Below are 23,999 nucleotides of genomic sequence, written 5' to 3'. Positions count from 1 at the left end.
CCGCGCAAATGCAAATTATTTCCCCTTTCCCCCAATTCCTTTCGAAATCATCCGAAACTCCGACAATCGTGATTTTTTAATACAATTTTCGAACAACTATTCACAGTCGCCAGAGACCTGAATGATGTGCACGACAAGTAAATCTCGGCTGCAAAGGTAAAAAAAAAAACACATATAATGTTTCAAAGGCGCAAAGAAAATGTAGGAAATATATGAGACGTATTTGTAGGGTTAAGACACCGATAATATCGACCGAAACGGAGAACCATCGTCTTTCATAAAATATTTATTTTATTCCTACTTTTGTTCAGATTAACACAATTCGGAATATTGACGTTTTTAAGCGGGCTTTCAGGTACTAGAAGCTTATGACCTCCGGTATAGTTCGGTGATGGTTACCGATGTGCCGTTCCATCGTCTCGTTTTCACGCAGAATCCAGTAGCATATCTTGCAGTATCTCTGGCAGTGAAACTTGACGTGAGTCGACAGGGAAAACAAAGTGGCAATCGGCTCCTGGCAGAGATTACACGCGTATCCTAAAGTACGTCGATCGGCAACCTGAAAAAGTTCAATGAAATCTTAATTATTTTCGATTTTTCCCAAAGATCAATTGATTTTCGCGACATTAAGATGGAATAACGTTTCACTTTCCCTCTCTAGAGCTAAAGATTGAGTTGCTATTCACTTATAATTTATTTCTTTTATTTATTTTATCTACATGTATCTCAGTATCTGTTCGTAAAATGGTATGGAACGATTCGATTAGATCTTCCGCTAATATTCTTGATTATCTTATCTCAGCAAGATTCTCGTTATCAAAAATTATTGATGATACTTTATTAGAATGTTTGATTTGATTATAGAATTCTTTATTATATGTTACTGCAATAATAACTTAATGACACGCATATAATCGAGAGAAAATGATCTCAATATAAAGGTATGAAAAAGCGGAGCAACAACAGAATTTTCTTTTGATATAATTACTATAGGGCAATGGTATGATAAAAACAAGTACGGCATACGTGTGAATTTCATAGTTTCAAAAGATTTATTGATCGCTTCAAAAATTTTCCTCGATTCGTCTGACTAATCGCGCTGCGTCATTGACACCCATGTTATTTTCGCTTTTCCGCGGAATCGTTTGTAAGAAATGTCGGGAAGAAAGAAATTCGGGGGAATCGGTGGGGAAAAACGTTGACCAAGACTGCTGGCTTCAAACAGCGAATGAACTGAAGGAAATTATAAAAACAATCGGGATACAGCTTAACGTCTTTCAGTTTTTATCCCGCATGATGTATTACGCTCATCGACGCGACGCTCTGGTCTTCTCCTTCGTCACGTCTATGCTATTGTCAAGTCTAATGCGTTCGTTTTAAGAATGAGGTGGAGGTGGAACGGTAAAGTTTCGCCAAGAAATAGAAAGAAAAATTATCCCGTTTTTCTCCGTTTTTCCTTCCGTTAGTATAGCACTATTGCTAATTTCGAGACACTAAATGATGTAAGGAACAAACGATTTTTTGTTGTAATTTATTTTTTAAGAGAGTCTTTCTCTCTCTCTCCGTCGACGTGGCAAAGCTCACATGGTGCTTTCTTCAAAGCAAGTTAAATGTTTATACTGATTTTTACTCCCGACTGCTGCCAACCGAAGGTATGTGTTTTTTAATCAGCTGATGTTATGCACATTATTTTGTAAATTAACTTACCTAATACATGTGCAATTTTAAATATGCTCTTTTATATTTTTTATTACGATTTTACATTTCATAAATTTATATTTGTGAAATAAACTGAAAGTTGAACACTAGAATCAAAGTGGAAGTGAATATGACATTAGAATTAAAACTCTATACATATAGAATACCAATATACAATGCAATAGGAAAAGTGCATAATATTTTTAAAATAATGTAATTTTTATTTGATTTGAATTAAATATCTTTCGATAAATATCTAAAGAAGAGGAATATTTGAATACTGAATGGCTCCATTTTACTTCTTATAAAACTAGATTACGTTGATTAGACAAATAATAAAAAAATGAATAAAACGCCGGGAGTTTTTGATAAGTAATATCTACTTACAACAGTTGCATCACCGCCGCCACCGAGGTCCATCAATTTCTCAGAAATTACAGTGTAATGCGGCATTCTTGTGCCGGCGGCCTCTTTTCGTCGTAGTAGGATAATTGGTTGTTTTTGTATCTCGAACTGTAAATTGCGAATTTTAATCTCGACGTACTGTGCATTTTGGAAGTTGTCAATGAACAATACATGCATGAATAATACATGCATGCAAACTTTCTTGAAATTATAATATTTAAGAATGCTCCAAGGATAATTCGTTGCTGTAAGTAAGGAAAGATACCTTTCTCATGGTCTGCACCGGTGTAGGGATGTCATAGATAAAGTCCTTCTTCGTCATTTTCTCACTGATATTGCGATTACATCGCAAATTATACTTGGAGGCATCCAACAACTTGGCAGTTGACGTCGCAACCTCTTGGCAAGCGTTCATATTTGCATTTTGCTAGTCATTTTTCTCGTGCTTATCCGACTTCGATTATTCTTACAAAACAAAAGCTTTCCAAGAAATAATTGAAAATCAGGGACGATTCCATTCTCGTATCTTCTGAAACCTTAACTTTTAAGACTTTTACACTTCAGACACTCTAAGAATAAGATAAATATAGGAAACGAATAGAGTTTTAACTGTTTAAAATAAATCTGGCATAAAAAATATAGCGGTAAACTTTTTGTTGTTGATTTTGATTTTTGTTAAACGAAGACCAGTTTATTATGAAATTTATTTTTATTTTTGTTATAATTATAATTACAGATGTTTCTTACAGCATAATTTCTCATCTTGTGAGAATCACATCGATATAAGATTTAGCAAAACGTATCTTCTATATTTAACATTACTTGTTACATGTTAGTTCATTTAAAAATCATCGATCTCGCATTAAGTTATTAGATGTTACATATATAAACAGAGAATAAGAGATAGTCTAAATTTTTGTCTTAAATCTACTTCGTAACAACCTCTGTTATGTCAAAAGACAAGACGTAGCTCATACTTTTAACTTTTATTTTGTTGTCGCGGTTTCTGAAAACATCGCGATATTATGTACATGGGATTCTACCCTAGCCATCAAATTCAGCCGCCGTTATATATATATATGTATAATGTGTGTATGTGTTGTGTATGATATATACATAACGTGTGTATATATGTATATATATATATATATATATGTATGTGTGTGTATATATATAATATATATTATATATATATGTAATATGTATATATAATAGTCAATAAAAATAAAATGTTAAAAATAAATAGAACCATTTTACCTCTAAAAAGAAGTATATTACGGCGCGACATTAATTTCGTATGACTAGAGAATTGTGGCATTGAGAGGTGATAAAAATTATCAAACGAATAACCCTATTGAACGAAAAGATCATTTTGTTTTTTTCTTTTAACATTCCAAGGAACTATACTAGCTTTTATGTTCAACTCATTTACAATTGAAATATCCTAATTGTCACTGGACTTTTTGACATATGCTGTATTTCTAGCATAACAAAGCTCATTGGATTAAGGGATTAGATCTGTACAGAAATTAGCATAATAAAAAATATATCTTTTCATATTAAAATAAATAATTTTAGGACTTTAATTATTATAAATTATTACAAAATATTTTGTAATAATTTTGTAATATAGCCTCATACGATATTTACAATATTCGAATTAAAATAACAATAAAGATTTTGCAGTAATTTAGAAAAAAGCTCTAAAATTATGTTGTTTTAAATTCCGAAAATAATGTGATGCTTTCATTATAGAAACAGCTATATATCAATTTAATGATGGATTTTAAAGGTGCTAAAAATTATGAATTTATCTAGAAAATATATATATCGATTACTTTTTTACAAAAATGCCAAAAAGTTTTTATTAATGCTTTATTGGATCTAACCCTTTAAGTCAACTGTACCTCTTGTATATGAAGTCTTGCTCATTATGACAAAATATAAAATGTAATAATGTTAAATGTGGATATTTTACATATAAAATGTAAGCTTTTAAATAGGCCTTTGATATTAAAAATAGGCGTTATTAGATCGTTGGCCACACACAGAGAAAGAAGAGAGAGAGAGGGAGAGACAGAAAGAAGCATATGCTCTCTCTATATTCTGTGTAATTAAAAATATTTAGAAGACATATAACCTCTATATAATATCGAGATGATCAGACGATTCCACTCTCGGATATATTGCGACTATTTACTTATTGTAAAATAAATCATGGATTCGTCATAATAAAACAGATAAAAATCATTTTATTCTTCTAAAAATGATGGTTATTGCGCGAATCAGACGCTATCTAAATGAAATTTCTAGGGTTAGGACTCTCTATTTTTCCTTAAAGAGGAATCTTGATGCAACAGGAGCGGTATTCTTTCTTGTCTAACCTCGGGAAGTGACGCTAGCTCTTGAACCGGACTTCGCTGCCATATACTTCTCGTTGCCATTTCTTGGTAACCCCTTCTTCTTACCTAAAGATCGGACATTTCTATTTTTGACATATCTGAGCACTCTTTTCTAAGTCGATGGTAATGTTTTTCGTTACGTTGCATTTGCAAAGTTTGTTACATCATGAAAATAGGTCAAGATACTTACTTGTCTATGATGAAGCTCATGCAGGTACAATGTAGACAAAGACATGTCGGCAGCGGTTAATTCTGTAGGTGCATATGGATCTGTATGCGTCTCCATAACGTAACTGTGGCCCGATCCGAATACAGAAGCACCTAGCGACTGATTCGATATACCTTGCTGCAAATCATATAGGAATCCTTTATCATTGTGCAACGGACCTTCCGTCCTGGACACACCTCGACGTAAAACGGTAGACTTCGTGGCAAACGATTGATCAACGCCGACCGATGTGGCCGATGTACCCGGTTGATTTGTGAATATGTTACTCATGCTAGGTACACTCACTTGATTTATCGTGCTTCGAATAATATTCGACACGTGATCTCTATACTGTAACAATATATTAATATATTAATGTATTAATACACGAAGCAAACAACTCTAGCAAAATTATTCAGTGAGCAAGAGAAAAATCAAACACTTACGCCAAGACCGGATAAACTGTTCAAACTAGCTATCAGAGGATTGTTATAAGGATCAGGATCGGCAGTAACTTCCTTCTTAGCCCTTTCTCTCAAAGCAGTTACGAAATTTTCCGCGTGGGACGGCGGCTTCCATTCGGGATTCGTCAAAGTGAAATGTATGAGGGACAACTCGGTCTTGCCGTCTTCGGCCTGGGTATAATGATTCGACATCGGCAAGTGGTACTTGTCTGGACCGATGCCATATTGATTGTCGTATCCCGCACTATGATCGTCCGGCATTGGAGAGACTGTGGGACTGTGCGCTACAGTCTGCCACATGGGATTGCCGTGTCTACGTACGTCCATCTGAGCGAAGCTACACACGTCACCAACTCCAGCTACTTCAATCGTGAAGTTACGAAAAAAGTCTACAATTTCTAAGGCTCGGTGTCTCATACGGAAGCACAAAATGTACGTCGTCACGAATGGAGAAACCAGCTCTTCTAGGAGATGCACCGCGCGATATTGGAACAGTTGTGCCACTTGGGCCCTGGTGGTATGCGTATGAGCGGTTCCTCGCCAACTGTCCGGTCTGTAATGCGTATGGGCCAGTACAGCAGTTAGAAGAGTCTCGGGACACCAAACCAGATTCTCATCGGGTACAATTGCCTTCGCGGCTGCCGCTACCGCGCCCAGCATGGTCATGTAGGCAACCACGCGCTCCATCGAGAATATCGGCTCGTAGATCAATGTTATAACCAGTAACACCGCCAATACGCTACCGGTGATGAACGCAATGTGCTTCGCAAGTATTGTCATTATCGGGGACGTGAAGCTGCTCATATACTTTGAAGCGGGACGGTACGCGCGACTGAGACGCGCGTTCATTTCGTGATCGAGTTCGTTGAAATGACGCAGGTACAACCGACCGTACAAAGACCATGTCCGCATTGCTAGAACGCTTGGCTCCCGTTTAATAGTCTGTCGATAATATTATTATTGTATGTCATATGTTAGTATTGATTATCATGTTAAAAACTTTATTGATTACCACAAATAAGCACAATTACTCACCTCAGCGTAATTGAAAAACGTATACAGAACCTGCCACAGGAGTATAAGAAAACACAAGACGAAATTTGTGATACCGACCCATAGAATGTGTTTAGATAACGATCGTGCGAGTTCTTGCCTTTTATTCAGTTTTTTAAAATCCTCTTTAAGATGCCAATTATTTTCGAATGGCGACCATGGTCCCCCTAGGAAAACGATTAAATTAGTTATTTCCAGTAAAGTTATACGTACTTATCATACTGTACTTACAAAAGAGTATACTTACAAAATAGTAATAATTCTATATTGTATTTCAATCCACGTGTCAAAAAAATGACTTCTCCTATAATGGGGACTTTAAGTCGCACGGGTAAGAGGGACTTGTTGATCATAGCTACCATGTAATTCTTATGTCTTAATATCCTATGGTAAATATCTAATTCCGTAAGTTCTCTTTTGTGAATGCACATCTCTTGCTCCTTTTGCACTTCTATCACACGCTTCTGAACCTCGTGCCACGTAAAATTGTCTAGCTCGCTGTCAGCGATTTTGAGCGCTGTATTGAAGAACATTTTGATCTCCCAGAACTGCGTTAGGTGATACAAAACTTTGAGGAATTGGAGGATAAAGAAAATTGTCGCGACTACGAGGAGACTCCAATAAAATGAAGAGATCGACTTTATACAGTCTCCCATGCACATTATGGCATCGCTTTTGTGGCTGGTTTCGTTAGCATCCCCACCACCACTAAAAATATAGAGCGTTAATTAAATATCTCTCAAGATGTATGTATCGCAAATTAATTCGCGTTTAAAGAAGCTTTCCGATATACCTATATAATTTGCTGTAGTCGATGCAGTGGGATAGAAAGGTAACGAATGTAACTACAAAAAAGAATTGCAGTAATTCCAAAACTTCTTGGAGCATCATACAGACGAAGCCGTGCTGCTGGTGATAGTGGTACATTCGCGTGAAGAATGAATCTAGGTCTTCGATGTGATTCCATCGTGCTTTGTTACCCTCCGGAACTACATGGATGATGACGCCTGATTCTTGAGGCGCTTCCTCGCGATCGTCTTCATCGTCTGCGTCTTCCTCCTGCCCCTCGTAAGGCTGTATACGTTGATAACTACTGTCCAATACCGTCGTCATCTGTAAACGCGATTTACATAGAGGTATCATTTACAATGATTATATCTTCACTAGATAAATATCTAAATTAATAAATTTCCAAATTATACACAATAAGAAATTCTCTGAAAGAAAATGTACATTAAAATTAGAATGCAAAAATAGAAGTAATCGTCATATCTTACCGTTTGTGCTCGTCGGTCAGGCTCTACGCAGGTAATGACAGTTTCTCGTTTCATTCTTTCATGTCATAAAATTTATTTAGCTACCAGTTGATGGTTGCTCCACAAGCATCTAGAATAGAAATCAATTATTAAAATAATATTAACGAAACAGCAGTTTTTGATTGCTATACATTTTATTTCATAAAAAAAATATATAAAAAATTAAAGATGAATCTTTACAAGAAAATATTTATTAATACAATAAATCAATTAATAAGCATTAAATCTTCGTGAAAGATTATAATTGCCTATTCACATCGATTATAAGAGATTTTATATGCATTGTCACTTGAGCTTTCTCGAGTTTAAAATTATCTTTCGAGAGAACTGTTACTCATTAAACGCTAATTTTAGCACACAGGTAATAACAAAGGTAACGATAACAACAATCAACTGTAGCACAAAGAAAGTCACTTCTTTATGAATAACTTTCCTCTCTTATCGCGAATCCAAAACCAACAACTGCTATTCAAGTAGTGTTCCGAATGCATGCCGTTTAAATAAAATTTTTTCTTTATCATCGTTTCTTTCAAAATTCCCTTTATTGCGCGCCTTATCGCGAGATTAATTCTCCATCGATCAGCCGATTACTCATCGAATCGTACATTTCACCTTGAGCATTTCCCTAGCGTTACATTAATGTACGACACACTTCTTTTTCTCTCGCGCCCACTTCCTTCTCGAATAAAGTAAATCTCTCGAGACGATTCAAAGAGGCCAAGACTCTATAAAACACCTGCAGCGCGAGACCTGAGCCTCTCGAGCGCTGCGAAATTCGTCGACACTCTTTCGCACAGAGACGCGACAAAGCTTTACGATGCTCCGAGACGAAACGCGACCATGCGACTTGGGGGACAAGAGCCTGAATTGCGCTCTTTTAGAAAAAGCGCAAAGGAACAATGGACCTCTTCCCTCTCTCTCTCTCTCTCTCTCTCTTTCTCTCTTTCTTAGCTATAGGATCCCCGCGGTGGGGTCAGGTTTCTTCCTTTTCCATCTCATTTTTTTTTGTTCCCTTTCCGAGAGAGCTCTTTGGAGTTGTCCGCCCGGACAACGACGGTGCAGCACGTCACACGTGCGAGCAGGTCGCTCTTTGATCGCCTCGTCCTCGCGATCTCGCATTCGGTTTCGGCTGACCTTTATCCGACGAAAATAGCAGCGTGGCCCGCTGCGTGGTCGCGAGTCGCGAGTCGCGAGTCGCGAGGGCGCGCGAAACGGGAAGGGTGACGCGATGTTTGGGGACACAGCTGATCTTCATAAACAAAGGCACATCCTGCGCCTCCGCGTACCTTCGTGCCGCGACTCCACGAATCCCGACGGTCCCCCCGGGTCCACGACGAATCCTCCTCGGCTCCGGCGCGACTCAATCCCAGCTGCGGGCTACGCGCGACTGCCCGCTCGCATATCGGCCGCCGTCCGCGCGATTATTCACTGGCGATTTAGACATCAGGCAGGACGTCCGCGCGTCGGGACTACACATCTGTCTCTCCGCGTTGCACCATCTTTGCTGAGCTCGGCTCGGTCGGGTCCGTGTCGCTGTCGGGGTCTCTCCTTCTCCTTCTCCTCCGTTCGTGGGAGATCGGAGATAATCCAGTCATCGGTCGGTGGCGACGACGAGGAAATAGACGGCCGTCGGCGGAAAATGAATCGCGAAAACAACCGCGACGATTATCGACGGTCGACGATGGAAAGGTAGACTTTGAGAGACACTAACCGCAGATATAGAAGCTCGCGACATGCAACGTTATACATCATCCCGTAAGAAGCCTTCTCTCTGGTAAGAAGCACGATAAATCTCAAAATTAAAACGTTCGAGGAAGGAAAAACATCATTATCGCGTGTCTCGTGCATAAAATCTGTGCGAAATGATTATTTTAGACAAAATTACATGGCGTCTTTTTTTCATATTTGCGACGTACTTTATGTATTGCGTGTTATAATTTCGATCGTAATATTTTCGAACAACCTATAGCGCGTCGTAATTTATTCATTATTAATTACAGGGATTTCAACTAAACTCTATTTAACTTAATTAATCGAGAATTTTTCCATATGTAAAACAAAAAATTAATAATTCTATCCGTATTAATAAGATAGTGCAGGTTGATAAATTAATTTTGACAAATTAATCATCGATTAATTTAATATTTAATCGGACTTTGATCGATCTTTGGTCATTAAATTGACTCACGCCGTATCGCGCGGTATTGGCGTGAAATTGTCGTTATATTCGAATTTCTCGGGAATTTCAGTAACAAAGTGTGTCGCAGAGACTGTTACGTGCGAGACGCAGCGTATTTTAAAGCATTGAAAAAGATAAAACACCGTCTTCCTCTTGATCAGGCTTTACAAATAAACATTTTATCAAGATAAATCATAAAATGTGGAAAAGAGCGACGAGTGTAGCACCGCCGCGTCGGTAACCGCGCCTACCGCGAGAAGTTGGCCGCGCGTTTTTCGAACGCCTTCGCCTGACCGGCCTGACGAGCGTTCCTTCGCCATTTTAGATTCGCACGGGTTGAGATGCGGAACGTCGCGAGTACCGTAGTTTCGTACGTCTCGTATTTAAATAGGTTTTTCGCGTTATTTCTTCGTTGCGATACGCTAAAACGCGCGTCGCGTCGTCACGATAACGAAGCGATATTAGGAGCGTCACGCAAAGCGTCGTACGATCGTATTCCGGTGATTATTTTGCGCGCGTCGCGTACGCCAAGGATGCCGTATGAAACATGGCGCGTTCGAATTTTTCGGGGATCGTTGTACGCGTCGCGTGCGATCATTTCGGGAGTGCCGTGCAAAGTATCGCGCGATCAAAAATTTTGCCAGTTATAATACGCGTCGCGTGCGATCATTTCGGGAGTGCCGTGCAAAGTATCGCGCGATCAAAAATTTTGCCAGTTATAATACGCGTCGCGTGCGATAATGTCGGGAGTCACGGGAGTGCCGTATAAAGTATCGCGCGATCGTATTTCGGTGATTAGGTTTCGCGGTAATCAACGGGCGTAATTTTCGCGAGTGTCTTGCCGGTATGACTGCCATGCAGGAACAACGACATGGAAGTACGAGAGGAGGAGGAGGCCTCGGAGGCATCGGGCCACAGCGGGGCAACCGTCAGGTAAGGAATTATTTATTTATTAATTATTTCTTGTTTGTGAAATTGATCGTTTATCCGTGAGTGATGAGCGGGTGTAACATTTCATTGTAAACTGTTTAAAGGATGAATACAAAGATGCATGCAATAATTTTTCAAAAATTAAAAGTTTTTCAACAATTAATTATTTTGGACACTATTTTAATTTGAATTTATATTTATGTTTTACAGACGTCATGTACTCGTACTGCAACTCCGCTGCTGCGCATCGTATTGGTAAGTGTTTGATTATTTATTATCTTTATATTGATACAATAAATTTTTGTGAAAATTTTGAGATTTAAAGCGTGTGCAAAATATGAAATATTAAGGAATTACAAGTCTTTCTAACAATTACTTGTATTATATTAAATTTAATATAAAATATAAAAATTTTAATTTGCTATGATATATTCAGTAATAAAATATTTTGAATTACTTTTATTTAATTGCTTGCTATCTGAATGCATTATTATGGGGAGATATCTCCAAGTATACTAATTGTTCACATTTTATTATATTTACTTTATCATATCTCATATCTATCTTATATTTAAAAATTTAGAAATCACAAGTGTAAGAATATTTTGAATAAGTATAACATTTTATAAACACATTGCCCTGAAATAAATTGGCTGGGATAGTTTAATGCCATTATTTAATTTTATAATATTTATATTTATCCGTCAATTTATTGCACAAGAAGCATAAAACAATACATTTGTTAAAATCAATTTCTTATCATTGTCCAAATTTACTTTCAATTTATTTTTATTTATTCCGCTGACTCCCAATAGCTAGAAAACATTAATCTTGAACATTACATTTTTGGAGGAGGTAAAATTAAAAGAAAATGTAACACAATTAACTTTATGTTTAATTGCAATATTTACAGTGTATCTTGGAACATTGTAATTACAAAAGTACCCTTACGCATTGCACACGCAGTAATAATCCTAGAAATACATCCTCGGGAGAGGATGTTATTACATATGTATATGTATATCTATGCATGTATCACGTTAGAGATAGTACTTCGATAACTTCGCAAGCGCTAATCATTAAATAAAACTCACCGAATTAAATATACGATAGTTACAATTATCGCAGCATATATAGACTTGAAAATACTTATTTATCTCGTTATTGCGTTGGGTTATAATTATTATTGTCATCCGCGCGAAGATGATATATATCGTGCTTATAAATTGGTTTAACATAGTAAATGGGTCGACCGATAGCTTACGATAAGATCGTTGATCATATTATTAAGATAGTCGTTGAACATCTACGCATAATTCATCGTCTACTTCACCTAAACTTTATACGTGATTTCGGTAAACAGTAAAAAGGAACGTCCGTCACAATCTTACAAAATTATAGTTCATGGTAATGTTTTTCATTCTTATTTTTACTAACAATGAATCTGTCGATAAAACAATTTAATGTATCAATAGTTCAAAATTGACAGAACGTTCATAAATACCAAATTAATTTCATGAAGTAGCATTATCTCATTTAATGTTGATTGGAAAGCACTAATTCAGATGTTTCACATATTTACTATGTCGTATGATGAACGTTGCGTTCGACGCACGTTCAGGGGGCAATTAAAACTGTATTACAAACTTAATCTTTTAAGAGAAGCTGTTCTCGTAAAAGACACTATGTACACCTGCCGTTTTCGTCGTAACACGCGAGATGCCATTTTATCGATGAGAGAAAAATATGAGGGAAAACCGTTACGAGAGAGGGAATATTGGAAGATCTTGCTCCGAAATTGGCATCCGGTGTATCATTTAGTGAATTGAGCGAACGACAGGATGCCTAATTTATACTCTTCCGTCTTCGTATCTCGATTAGTCACAGGAATCGTCATTCGGATCCTTGGTTCGCGGAGTTCGGAACGTCGGTGTCATCCTTTATTCGCGGGCGGCTATCTGACCTGGACGTCGGGCCGGTATCCTGCGTCGGGGTGCCAGGAGGCCGCTCAGACCGCGCGTCTCCTCGTGCTTAGTGCTGGCCGCCGTGCTGGTCTCGGCGAAGACCGCCTCGGTCGGCTCGGTTTCGCTGGCGGTGGTTTCCTCTTCGGAAACGGTCTCCTCCTGGCTCGATTGGGCAGCTGGAGTCTCGGTTACCTTGCGTCGCGGTAGCAGCGGCGATCTCCTGATCGCCGGCGATAATGATGGTGACTTTGTCGTGGTCTTCGGTTGCACCTGCAGCCGATTACGGTTGCGCAGTTTGTTCAGAGGATTCGATGTGGTAGCTTTTGTCGGTGGGCTAGTTTCTGCTGGCGCCTGAAGAACAAAGAAGGTGATTAGTCGAATAATTTAGGCGAGTAATAGTTGCTATTTCTCGAAATTTGACGTTCTATCGAAACTTGACTGAAACGTGAGAAAGTAACTTCTGAATTTTGTTATTACTAGAATTTTTGGAAAGAGAAATGCGTTACAATTAAAGAATCTATTTGAAAGTAAATAAATTTCTCAGATTATTGATATTTTTTAAAATAAATTATGAAAGATATACAAAAAAAAATTCTGTTTTTTTAAATTAGTCTATTTATCACAATGAAGCTTTATTCTTTGCTATTTTCCTTTTCTTTCTTTCTCTCTTTTTTTCTGTTTCCATCTTTCGATCTTTCATTCTTATCAATGCTCAAGTATTCATAATTCATGACCGCGAAGTTGTAAAGTCGAAAGGTGAAAAGCGATCGCGAGCCGTCTCTCGCCGTCGATGACATTTCGAAAGGCCATCCAGTGAAAGTAAATTTCAAGAGAGAACTTTATCGAGTGACATCACGTTGTCCTCGTAACTAATCTTGCAAAGTATGCAGTTACCTCGCGATACAAATACACGTACATATTTGAGACAGAATTTCAGAGTTGACCTTACCTTTGGCATGCGGAATTGTTAGATCGAGAGAAAGAGATATCTGCATAATTATACGACTTGTTCAGTAATAGATACACATTTGTTGAAGTATCGGTGTGTATAATTCGATTTACTTAGCCCAGAAATAAGTTATTTTATAGACAACAAAAATATCACATTTTTTACAATTTCTTTAGTTCTGTCTATAAATTTAAAAATAAATCTGCATAATCATCAAGCTTATATTTATAAATCATATGTTTTATGAGAGAAACACTAAATGGTCATATTCTTCAAATAGTTCAATATTCAATAGAAACTTATAATTTTGAAGTACATTGAAAGATATATATTTTTATATATGAAAAAAAAAGAAAGAGAGAAAGAGAAAGTACAATCTTTCGCACATATAAAAATGCGAAAACATAAAATTAAGTATTAACCTCATGAGTCTCCTCCTCGGTTCCTTCTCCGGCCGGTTCCTCGACGGATCCCTCAGGGACTTCCGGTGCGAGCGTCGTCGTGGTCGTCGTCTGTCCTGGTTTCTGTCTCAGGTTGACTCTGCCACCGGGTCTTATGGCCGGTCTGATTGCAGGCGCGCCAGGAGGTCTCGTGCGAACGGCGGACTTCGGGGTTGCGCTTTCCGGCGCGGTCTGGGCGACGGTCGAGCCGGCTTCGGAATTCGTTACACCCTCCTGAGGTTCCTCGCTTCCCGGCGCGGCTGTAGTCGGTCGTCCCCGTCTCCGGTTGATGTTTACCTTGTTGAAGGTAGGCCGTGCCGCTGCAGGCGACGTTGCGTTCGACGGCGCCGACGTTGTCGTGGAAACGGCGATTCTGCCGCCGGCAGGTGTGCGGAATCTGCCGCGACCGGCTAGCGGTTTTTCCGCGTTCGCCGAGCCGACGGTCTCTTTTTGCACAGTGTCCTCTTCGATCGGCTTGTTACCACCCGGTCGCGGTCGTTTGAATCCACCGTTCGAACCATTACTGCCGAAACGCGCTCGAGTTCTTTGAGTCGGCTCTGCGGATGCTTCGGTCGTGCTACTAGTGCCGCTGTTTGACTTGAATCTGATGGAAATTGAAGGCAAAATTATATAATTATCATTACTAAGAGACTTGTAAGAGAGAATTGTTAGAGCAAAAAACGTCAAAAAGAAAGAAATTAGAAAATACTAATTCTGATAAAAATATACCGATTTCTCGAGATAGCTGGGCCGCCAATTCCAGGTCGTCGGAATTTCCCTCTTCCTGCGGGGGCTTGAGTGGTGGTGGTCGGTGGTTCTGTGGTCGTTGTCGTTGTGGTCGTCGGTTCAGTCGTCGTCGTCGTCGTTGTCGTCGTGCTAGTGGACTCATTAACGATCGTAGAATCCGCAAATTCCGCCGTTGTCGTTAAGTCGGTCGTATTCTCGTCGTCGGATAAAGTCGTGCTGTCTCCAGCTGTTTCACCAGCTTCGCTGCTGGATGCGTCTATCAGATTGCTTTGTCCTTGTTGCAGGAAGGCATAAAGGTCCAGGGCAACCTTGTCCATGACCGACGGATATTCCGTCGTTGGGTTATCTGTGGGGTCAGGGCTGACGCTGGGATAGATCGGCGAGGTTTCCGTCTCACTAGGCACTTGCGCCCTGTCCTCCAATGATACGCGTTTGTTGCCGGATCTTTCCGGTGCGGCATCTTCCTCTTCATCGTCATCTTCGCTGAAACGCACCGGTTGACCTCTGCTCAGTTCCACTCCGGTCTGAAAAGTCCGTGTAATTTAAAATTCCTTATTTTAGTATTGCAGAATATCTCCGTAACATGAAAATATAGTTTCAATTGTAACGAACTTATAGCTCTTGTAATGAAATATTTGCGAATCTAATTAGACATTAAAAATGCATTTGATCACGAAGTACTATCTGATATTTATTTCTGAATTGGTTTGTTGCAGATTGTATTGTATTTTAATTATTTAATGTTAATGTTAATGTTTCCATTTTTGTGATCAATTTGATGTACTTACGTTAGAATCTGATTAATGATTGTTCTTAAGGTTAGGATACAACATTGCATTTAAATTATTTTTTCCAATAAAACAATTTATTTTAATATAGGTTAGAATAATTACCTCAGTCGATGCTGTGCTCAGGCGTCTTCTAGGTGTCGGTGAATCATCAACAATTTCTTCGACAGGAGCGGGTTCTTGAACTCTCTGTGGTCTTGCGCGATTTCTGAACAAAGGTTCATTGTCCTCATTAGGGGTAACACCTAAGAATCTAACAGGTCCTTTCGGCAAGGTTTGCGGAAACTCGGGACCTTCTTGATGAGTCCGGAAGCTACTGGAATCAACTAGATCTAGATTCGGTCGCGGTCGATTACTACGACCTCGTGAAGGTTCTGTTGTGCCTGTGTTGTGATTTGATCGTGATCTGTTAACAATCAATCGTATAATTAATCGTATTTTACATTGAAATATAAAGTTTTTGATGGTAGAAAGGTTAGAAATGTTAAACAGAGAAAGAAGATAACTAAAGAGAAAATATATTTCTCGAAGATATTTTATTATACTTAAAGGAAATATTGCATTTTTTAAAAAGATTGTTATTGTATTATTAATAGATACCTCGGTGGGAAACGAGTGTTCGTGGGCAGTCTTTCCTCGGAAACGTCTTCAGTTTCGACCAGCTGTCTGCCTCTATTTCCATTTCTATTTGGTATAACCTCGTTATTGCTAGGTTCCACAGTGCTCGACCTCTCCACGGTACTATACTTGCTCCTGTTATTGGGGGTGTTTGCTCTCCTGGGCGCCGACGTTGTTCTGGAAGGAATGTCGTAAGAATTCGTCACAGCCGAACCCGCCGTACCTGCTTTGTTTTCATCCTCCTCGTCGTAGTAATAATACACGTACTCGTATTCGTAATCCTTCCCGTTCGGTCCTTTCTTCACCTGTTAAATATAAAAGAAGCCAAGTTGCAATTTGATCGAAAAAATGTGATTTCTGAGAGAGAACATAAAAATAGAATTAATAATACATATGGCTGCGTTCGGAAACTTCACTCCGGTGCACACCAGCGTCGCGCGCGCGTTTTGTCTTTGTTTAATTTATAATAAGTAACAAAGATAGAACGATGCTGGTGTGCACCCGAGTGAAGTTTCCGAACGCAGCTTGTTTATATTCTTTGAGGAAAAAAAATTCTCGTCGCGCATTTTATTCTATTAAACCAAATATAAGTGTAAAGAGAATGTATAGTTCATTAATTGTATAATGTACCTGAATACGAGAATTCGTACCAGCCGGTACCAAGCTCACGTCACCCAGGTCTCCAAAATTCGCGTCCGAAAAACGCGCATAGCCATCTTTGCTATCCTCGCGAATAATGTTTACGGGAACGAAATCAAAAAGGCTGTCTTTGCTACGTGCTTCACGTGGAGTTGTTAGGATGGGCAGCATAGTTGTTGGATATTCCGCGCTAAAAATAATATCGCGTTATTATTGAAATACAAAAAAAAATGTAATTTTTTATATTTGCATTAAATGTGAAAATAGTTGTACTAAAAAAAAGAGAGAAAGAGAAAGACAGAAACATATTTGATAGAAAAATAGACAAAATCACGTTATTCTTTTAAATTTAAACAAATGCAGATAAATCAGAATGTTTCATGGTTAGGATATCGATAAAAATTCAAAGAAATTATTATTAAGAAACGGTAAAAATTAAGATAAAAATATTTAGTTTCAATTAATTACTTATCGGTTATTATGGATTGTCAGAAATTTATTTCATCGCGTTTTATTTATGGAGATATTCGTGATCAAACGAGTTGCACAAAAATGCCTCACCTGACGTAGACTCCCGGAATAACCTCATCCTGTTCGATCGGCCGCGGCCTTTTAGAATCAATTTTCTTTATTCTGCCTTCCTGCAGAACCTTTCCAGTGTCGCTAAAATTTTCGAGCTCGACTCGTGCTTGTCTTTTAGCGGTGAGACTCTCCAAATCCTCCTCCTGGGTCAAATCCAAACGTCTGGCAGGCTCGAGGGTAACCACTTTTTTCTCGTTATTCTCGAATTTCTGAGTGACTTTCTTAGTTTGTTTATTGTCTTTCAGCGCGATTTTCTTTTCGTCAATGTATTCGTCATCGTCGTCTAATGGTTTTGCTACGTTTTCTGGCAATTTATGGGATGTCACAAACTCTGAAAAATCGTTAAAATTTATAGTATTTTTTTAGATTTTGTGCAATTGTTTAAACATTCTAAAGAATTAGTAGAATGCAATAATTCTCGCTCGATAAAACAAAATAAAACAAAAACTCATTGTTCTTGTTTTATCTGTTTAATGTTAAATTAATTTATCTTTCATTTGATTGAACTTTGATTGAGCTGATACGCGGTTTCTAAATTTTCGTTTAAATTGATGTGCAATATACCTTCAATTGCGAGGGCTCGTGGTGGCTGATATGTCGTTGCCGCGACATTCTTTCGAGTCAAACTGTCACCGGATATCTGCACGACATCCGATGGACTGTCTGCTAGCGTGCCCGCAATGACGCCGCATATTCTGCAAATTTTAATACAAAGACGCATTAATAAATCTAACGTGATTACTTTTAGATGTCGTAAAGTATAAGGAAAGTTCGAGCATTTGTAATGATTAATTTCTACGGTAGATCTATGTTATACAAATGTATGATTAATATAAAGAGAATATGAAAGAAAGTTATCGTATCATCATATAGTTTAATGACACATCTTCAGCGAAAGTGATAAGGCGCGTGAGATGCAAGGAGACGAAGTGTAAACGATGACGGAATGTGTATAGCTAATGCAAGACTTGATTCGTGGTGAAAGTTCACATCTGGTTGTCGAATCGCAAGCTGCATTCGACGCTCGTCCGGTTCTCTCGATTCTTCTTCACACCCGTTGCGCAAAAATTAAAGTTTACCAATAACGCAAAACTCGAATGTCGTTCGCAAGAATATTTCAGCAATCTAAAGAATTTTGTAATTTAAACTGGAGAAAGTATAGCTTACTTTTATTTTATAAAAAATTTTATTTTGCTGAAGTGAGAGATAATTCGCAGAAGCGAATAGAATTATTTTAATATCTGGAATAATTTTATTATTAATCTAATTTCTTTTTTTTATATTAAGATCTAGTTTTTTCAAATATTAAGATCTTTAAATATTAAGGCGATCCCCCGGATACCAGCATACGACCTCATCCTTTTTTTTCCCCAAGGTTGTCGAAATTGGCGACCACGGGACACATGATAGCTTCTACAGTTGTTGACTTTTAACGCTATTAACATTTGCCTATTTCTGTTATATCACGTAATGTTTCTGTTATATCACGTAACAGTAATAAAATCTTGACATTTATAAAATATTTTCTACATTTCTCGTAGAAAACATCTTTCTAAAAAAAGCAGAGAGACAAGTTTTGAACGAGGTCAAAGAAAGAGTATATAGTGAGACAATAAGTTTCTTGAATTCATGGCGTTGCATTTGCAAGGACGATTGGTTACAATAAATTTCCTTCATGAACGAAGGAGAGCCGCTTCTGAAATTAACACGAATACCTAGAGCTTTTTTTCTTCGGTAAAATGTAGCCGGCAAGGGCACTGTGTGGTCACGGAATTGTCATTTTAAAAGGTGATTTCTCTGATGCAATTCTATATGTGTATTTTTAAAGCAAAGTGTTAGGGTAACTTATGCATTTTAATATCGTAGCGGTTTTGCATCATTAGTTATAATTTGCTTCGCTATATTATTTTTACGTTTACAAAAAGCAAAACTTGATTTTCCTAATATATGATTTTCTTAATATCACGGTTTTTGCTAATTATTCTCCTTTCTATTATAATTATAAATTTTTTTATATATAAGAAAATAATCTATTTTTATCACGTCAACATAAGCGTATCGTATATTCACTATTTTGTAATTAATATGCTATACTTATGGAAGAGAAATAAAAATAACCTACGACATTTACAACAGGAAACTGTTGTTTGAATATGCACCGTTCCGTTTGAGCGATCTTCCGGTACAAGAATAATTTACAACTGGAATACATTTACAAATAAAGTAGAACAAATTATAAGTCACGTTCTTTTCTTCCTACGCGATCGAATCAGCTATAGGATTGATAAATAACACTGTATTTTAATAGAATTTTTAAATCATAGCTTTTTCCATTCTTTTGGAGAATAATTTCTCTGATTTAAAATTTTTCTCTGCAGCAATCCAGAGTTTCAGGTTTCCGCTTCGTATAGTTTAAGAAACATTATTGGATAAATGATATAAATATAAATACTTATATGTATACATATATAAAATACTCTGGCATATTTTCTATATTCTTTATCTCGCTTCAGGAATTCTGAAATTCTCTGTCGCCAATTATATTTAATTATTTAATATTCAATTTTTAGAATTTTCAAATTATAGTTTAAAATTGATGTAGAATTGTAGAGGTATCTACAATAGATTTAACTTTGGATATTTATAATTTGCCAATGCATTAGACATTAGACACTGTGCTACAAGCTTAGATTTTTAAATAATTAAATCGTTACATGCTTACATATTATGTTTTTGCATGACCAATAAAAAAGTTGACAATCTACAGATTTAGAAAAGATTAAATCTTTACATAGACAAGGAAAATATTTAGAAGCTTGTTTTAATTTTTAAAATTATCTTTTTTTAGCACAAACAAAATTAATTAAAGATTATACTATTCTGTATGTTTGTGCAAAATTTCAAATCTTTTAAAATTTTTAATTTATCAAATTTCTACGAAATATAATATAAGTAAGAAATTCAAAGTTTGATAATTAAGAGATCAAGGTGTCATAACGGCACATCCCACAACTCAATCTTAGATCGAAAATGGATGCTTAATGCAAGAATTTATCGCGAAACCGTATGGAGAAAGCGGTCTCGCTTACAAGCGTATCTGCATAAATATACTGCGTACGTAGGTATCTCCAGTGGCACGAGACAGTGGCATTACGTAAGTCACAATATTACGGCAAAAGCCTATTACCGACCCGTAAATGTTTTTTTCGTACCGCCTACGAAACGTGGCTCTCTACGCATAAATTTGCTGAAAGTTTTAATAGGAAAAAAATGCAAAATTTCGATTACCTAGAATTTTTATCAATTTCCTTCTCGCTCTTTCTTATCTAATATCATTAATTATAAAATATATATTATATCATGTAAAAATATATGTAACAATTTAATTATTTATAGATCCATTAACATAGCAATGCATAGTTTCCAGCCAGTATTAGTAAACCATTTTTGTAATGCATTGAAGTTAATTCTTAATAATTTTTCAGTAATTTAATTTAGTTATTTTAAACCAATAATATTGTATATAATAGCTTTATTTAATATTTTAATGTCATAAAATTATCAACGAATTTGGCGTCAAATTTTTCTTGACAATATTGGAATATTTGCTGCCATTTATTGCGGATAGTACCATAAAATTGAAAGGCGAATAAATGAGGCATTAAAAAATACAGTGATCTACTAATGTAAACTTTCTTTTGCGTACCACCAGCAGCTCTGTATCTGTTTAACATTATATATATTTATTATATAAAAGAGAAATAATTTTTTATTAAAAATTCCACGTAATTTTATTTCTAAAGTAATATATATTATTAAATATAGATTATATTAAAAATATTTGTTTCATAATAAGTCAAAGAATCTACGCTCGTCAGAAGCAAGAGCTAATAATATATTACGGCCTGTATTACGAGCGGTTTTTAGGTCGAAACGTTGGCTTTAACAATTAAATTTATTCTCACGGTTATTGTAAATTTCTTTAATAACACCTAAAAACCGCTCGTAATACAGGCCGTAATATATTATTAGCATTTGTTTCATATATTAGTATAATTTTATAGGAAAATAGCTTTTTTAATAATGCAACATTATCATTAACTACACCATGAAATCAGAGTACATCTATACGAATCGTGTATTTCAGTAAAGCGTTGTAAATTCATATTGTATTTGCCATACTCTCGCCAAACATGACAGTAATGCGGTTTCAAAATGCACGTCGTCTGACAATTACTCACTTGTTTTACTTCGCGATGAATCTCGCGCGTTTAGAAAAATCTTAGATAAATAAAACGCTTAAAAATCTAACAGTAAATTAAGTGCATATGGAATCGATTTTATTTTAATTGCTCTTCAGTGCATATTTTGTGAAATGTATTAAAATAAATAATTATAAAATATAAAATACATAATCAAATAAAAAATAAATAGCCAGAAATTGGTCAGTAACTAGATTCCTGGCTCTATTCTTTTTTATTTATTTATCTTCTACTCAAGTATATATATTTTAAATACATATTATAAATTTATATATACATATATATATATTTCTCATTTATATTAATATACATATTTTTTAAATTAGTTCTCATTTTACATATTTCACAATTTATACATAATTGAACATTGTAAGTTATGATCCAGTTGGACTAATTTCTTTCTTTGATCGACAGTTTGAAATTGAGGACACGTTGAGAGGTTTCTCCCAAATAAATTATACACATTCGCTTGAATGAAACTATAAGTAATTGGCGTATCTAAGAGAGTGAATCGTTGATTGCGCGCACCTTTCGCTACGATAGGTAGCGATAATTCTCGTAATGCAGAAGCGTAATATCTCTTTTGCCCATGAAAAACCGCTCTTTCCTTCATATCGATAATCATCTATACATATATCATTAACCGTGATTTTATATGAATCGCTTAAACAAGAATTTTTTTCATTATTTCCGTAAGCTAAGGTAAAACTGATGTAAGTTAATGTAAGTCTTGCAAATATTGCATATATATTAGGATAATTTTCTTGATACATTAACACATAATTACTGAGTTCTTGAATAATGGTTATAAAACATATTAGTTGTAAAAAAATTGGGATAAAATAGCAATTAAAATTTTATGCTAAATTGACTTTATTCTATTGTTCGTTTTCCGAAGCAAAAGTTGTATAATTTTTTTATTATGCGCAAAAGTACTATAATAGAATTATAGTGCCAAGAAAGGACATTGAATAAAAAAATAAATATGAAATATTCAATGGTATTTATACAAAAATAACACGTAAATAGGAACTAATTTAGAAAAGCAGTGCATAGCGTGTTGTTACATCAAAGATACGCATGAACCGTTAACTGAAACTTAATTATCATTTTTAGTGAATGTGGAAAGGAATTTTGATAGAGAAATTAAGATTCAAACAGACAAACTGTGTCGAATCTATATTATTATTCGTGGATAACCGGTATTCGGTAATTAAGTTATAACTTTCTGAATTCTTAATATATATTAAAAACTTTTAGTATTTAAATGTAATATTTAAATTAGAAACGGTATCACGTGTCTCTCTGTTTGATATAACTTCCATTTACGTATCTTTTGTTGTATTTTTAAATATAATTCAATCCGTTATCAAAGACAAGTAAAATCTCCAAATTTTAATCAATGAATTCTTGGATTGTCAGTTGAATTACTCACTTTTTATTTCAAAAATCGAAAATATATTTTTCTGTACTTTATTATTTCTTACGCAGATTTACATTTGCATGTGTAGAAAAAACTTTATTATACATGCAATGTTTTTAATATTATCAAATTATTTTTCGCGTTTCTTAGAAAATAAGGCTTTGCCGTCTCTTCTATAAATAGCTAACTCAATTACGCTTAATTTTCTCACAAGTAAGATTTGATTTCACAAAGATCTAATTCTCACACGCGCCCGTCACTGAGATTGCTCTCTCAGATAAAAGAGAGATACGGAGGACTACTGGTGACTGATTTCTCGACTACTCACAGGAGCACGCTTCTTAGCCACATGTCTGCACTGCACACAGTTCTCTTCCTCGTCCTGCTCGCCTTTTCTCGTTTCACTTCTATCGTGGTACGTGAACAGCTGCTTCAGATTAACGAAACTCTTCTCAATATCAGTATATACCCGGCATATATCGGCACTCTCAAGAATATCGAGAATATATTCTCTCTGCAAATACTATCGATGTTGACGATGTTCTGTATATGTATAAGAATTGTCACCGGACACTCGCGATCATCTCTGTCCTCTTCTCGACCGTTCGCGACCGGCACTCAGGGATCTAGTTCGCTGATATGTTCACTGGATGAGCCGATTCTCCAGGATGTAGCGTGTACGTACGTTTCGGTCGACGTGACCTCCGTCCAGCTTCGTGACGCGACTTCGCCGACGAGGCGCGAAACGAATGAACGAATGGCAAAAGCGAACGCGCGCCGATAGACGGGGAAAAAGAAAGATCAAGTGAGAGTGTGCATACGTGTGCGTATATAAGACAGAGACAGAGAGAGGGGGGAGAGAGAGGGAAAGAGAGAAAGAGAGAGGGGGAGAAAAAGAAAAGATAAAAAAGTGGAAAAAGGGGCACTAAGTA

At 36.6% G+C, this 23,999-nt stretch overlaps 3 protein-coding genes across 4 annotated transcripts; all 3 read right to left on the bottom strand.

Annotated features, from left to right (window-relative positions):
- Window positions 1-268: 268 nt before the first annotated feature.
- Window positions 269-2,737, bottom strand: LOC139770784 (uncharacterized). The gene is made up of 3 exons (XM_071702971.1): window positions 2,369-2,737; window positions 2,086-2,211; window positions 269-559 (listed from the first exon to the last, which is right to left on the bottom strand). The coding sequence occupies exons 1-3, from the start codon at window positions 2,516-2,518 to the stop codon at window positions 359-361; spliced, it is 477 nt and encodes a 158-aa protein (XP_071559072.1). The 5' UTR covers window positions 2,519-2,737; the 3' UTR covers window positions 269-358.
- Window positions 2,738-2,793: 56 nt separating this feature from the next.
- Atg9 (autophagy-related protein 9) lies at window positions 2,794-9,090 on the bottom strand. Its single transcript, XM_071702969.1, has 8 exons — window positions 8,833-9,090; window positions 7,508-7,616; window positions 7,024-7,343; window positions 6,478-6,938; window positions 6,213-6,397; window positions 5,160-6,119; window positions 4,696-5,064; window positions 2,794-4,571 (listed from the first exon to the last, which is right to left on the bottom strand). Exons 2-8 carry the CDS (start codon window positions 7,559-7,561, stop codon window positions 4,419-4,421), a joined length of 2,502 nt encoding a protein of 833 aa, XP_071559070.1. The 5' UTR covers window positions 7,562-7,616; window positions 8,833-9,090; the 3' UTR covers window positions 2,794-4,418.
- Window positions 9,091-11,529: 2,439 nt separating this feature from the next.
- Window positions 11,530-23,973, bottom strand: LOC139770782 (uncharacterized). Of its 2 annotated transcripts, XM_071702968.1 has the most exons (10): window positions 23,396-23,973; window positions 17,947-18,077; window positions 17,362-17,713; window positions 16,792-16,990; window positions 16,429-16,466; window positions 16,144-16,338; window positions 15,649-15,949; window positions 14,738-15,279; window positions 13,991-14,612; window positions 11,530-12,970 (listed from the first exon to the last, which is right to left on the bottom strand). In XM_071702968.1, exons 1-10 carry the CDS (start codon window positions 23,416-23,418, stop codon window positions 12,596-12,598), a joined length of 2,778 nt encoding a protein of 925 aa, XP_071559069.1. In that variant the 5' UTR covers window positions 23,419-23,973; the 3' UTR covers window positions 11,530-12,595. The 2 variants fall into 2 exon arrangements, with proteins under 2 accessions (XP_071559069.1, XP_071559068.1); XM_071702967.1 differs by having other exon boundaries at window positions 16,144-16,466.
- Window positions 23,974-23,999: the final 26 nt, after the last annotated feature.

The sequence above is a fragment of the Temnothorax nylanderi genome, unplaced genomic scaffold, assembly GCF_030848795.1.
Source record: "Temnothorax nylanderi isolate EJ_2023f unplaced genomic scaffold, tnyl_v1.0 TNYL_tig0033_pilon, whole genome shotgun sequence".
Lineage (NCBI taxonomy): Eukaryota > Metazoa > Arthropoda > Insecta > Hymenoptera > Formicidae > Temnothorax > Temnothorax nylanderi.
This window is presented reverse-complemented; position numbering and strand designations above follow the sequence as displayed.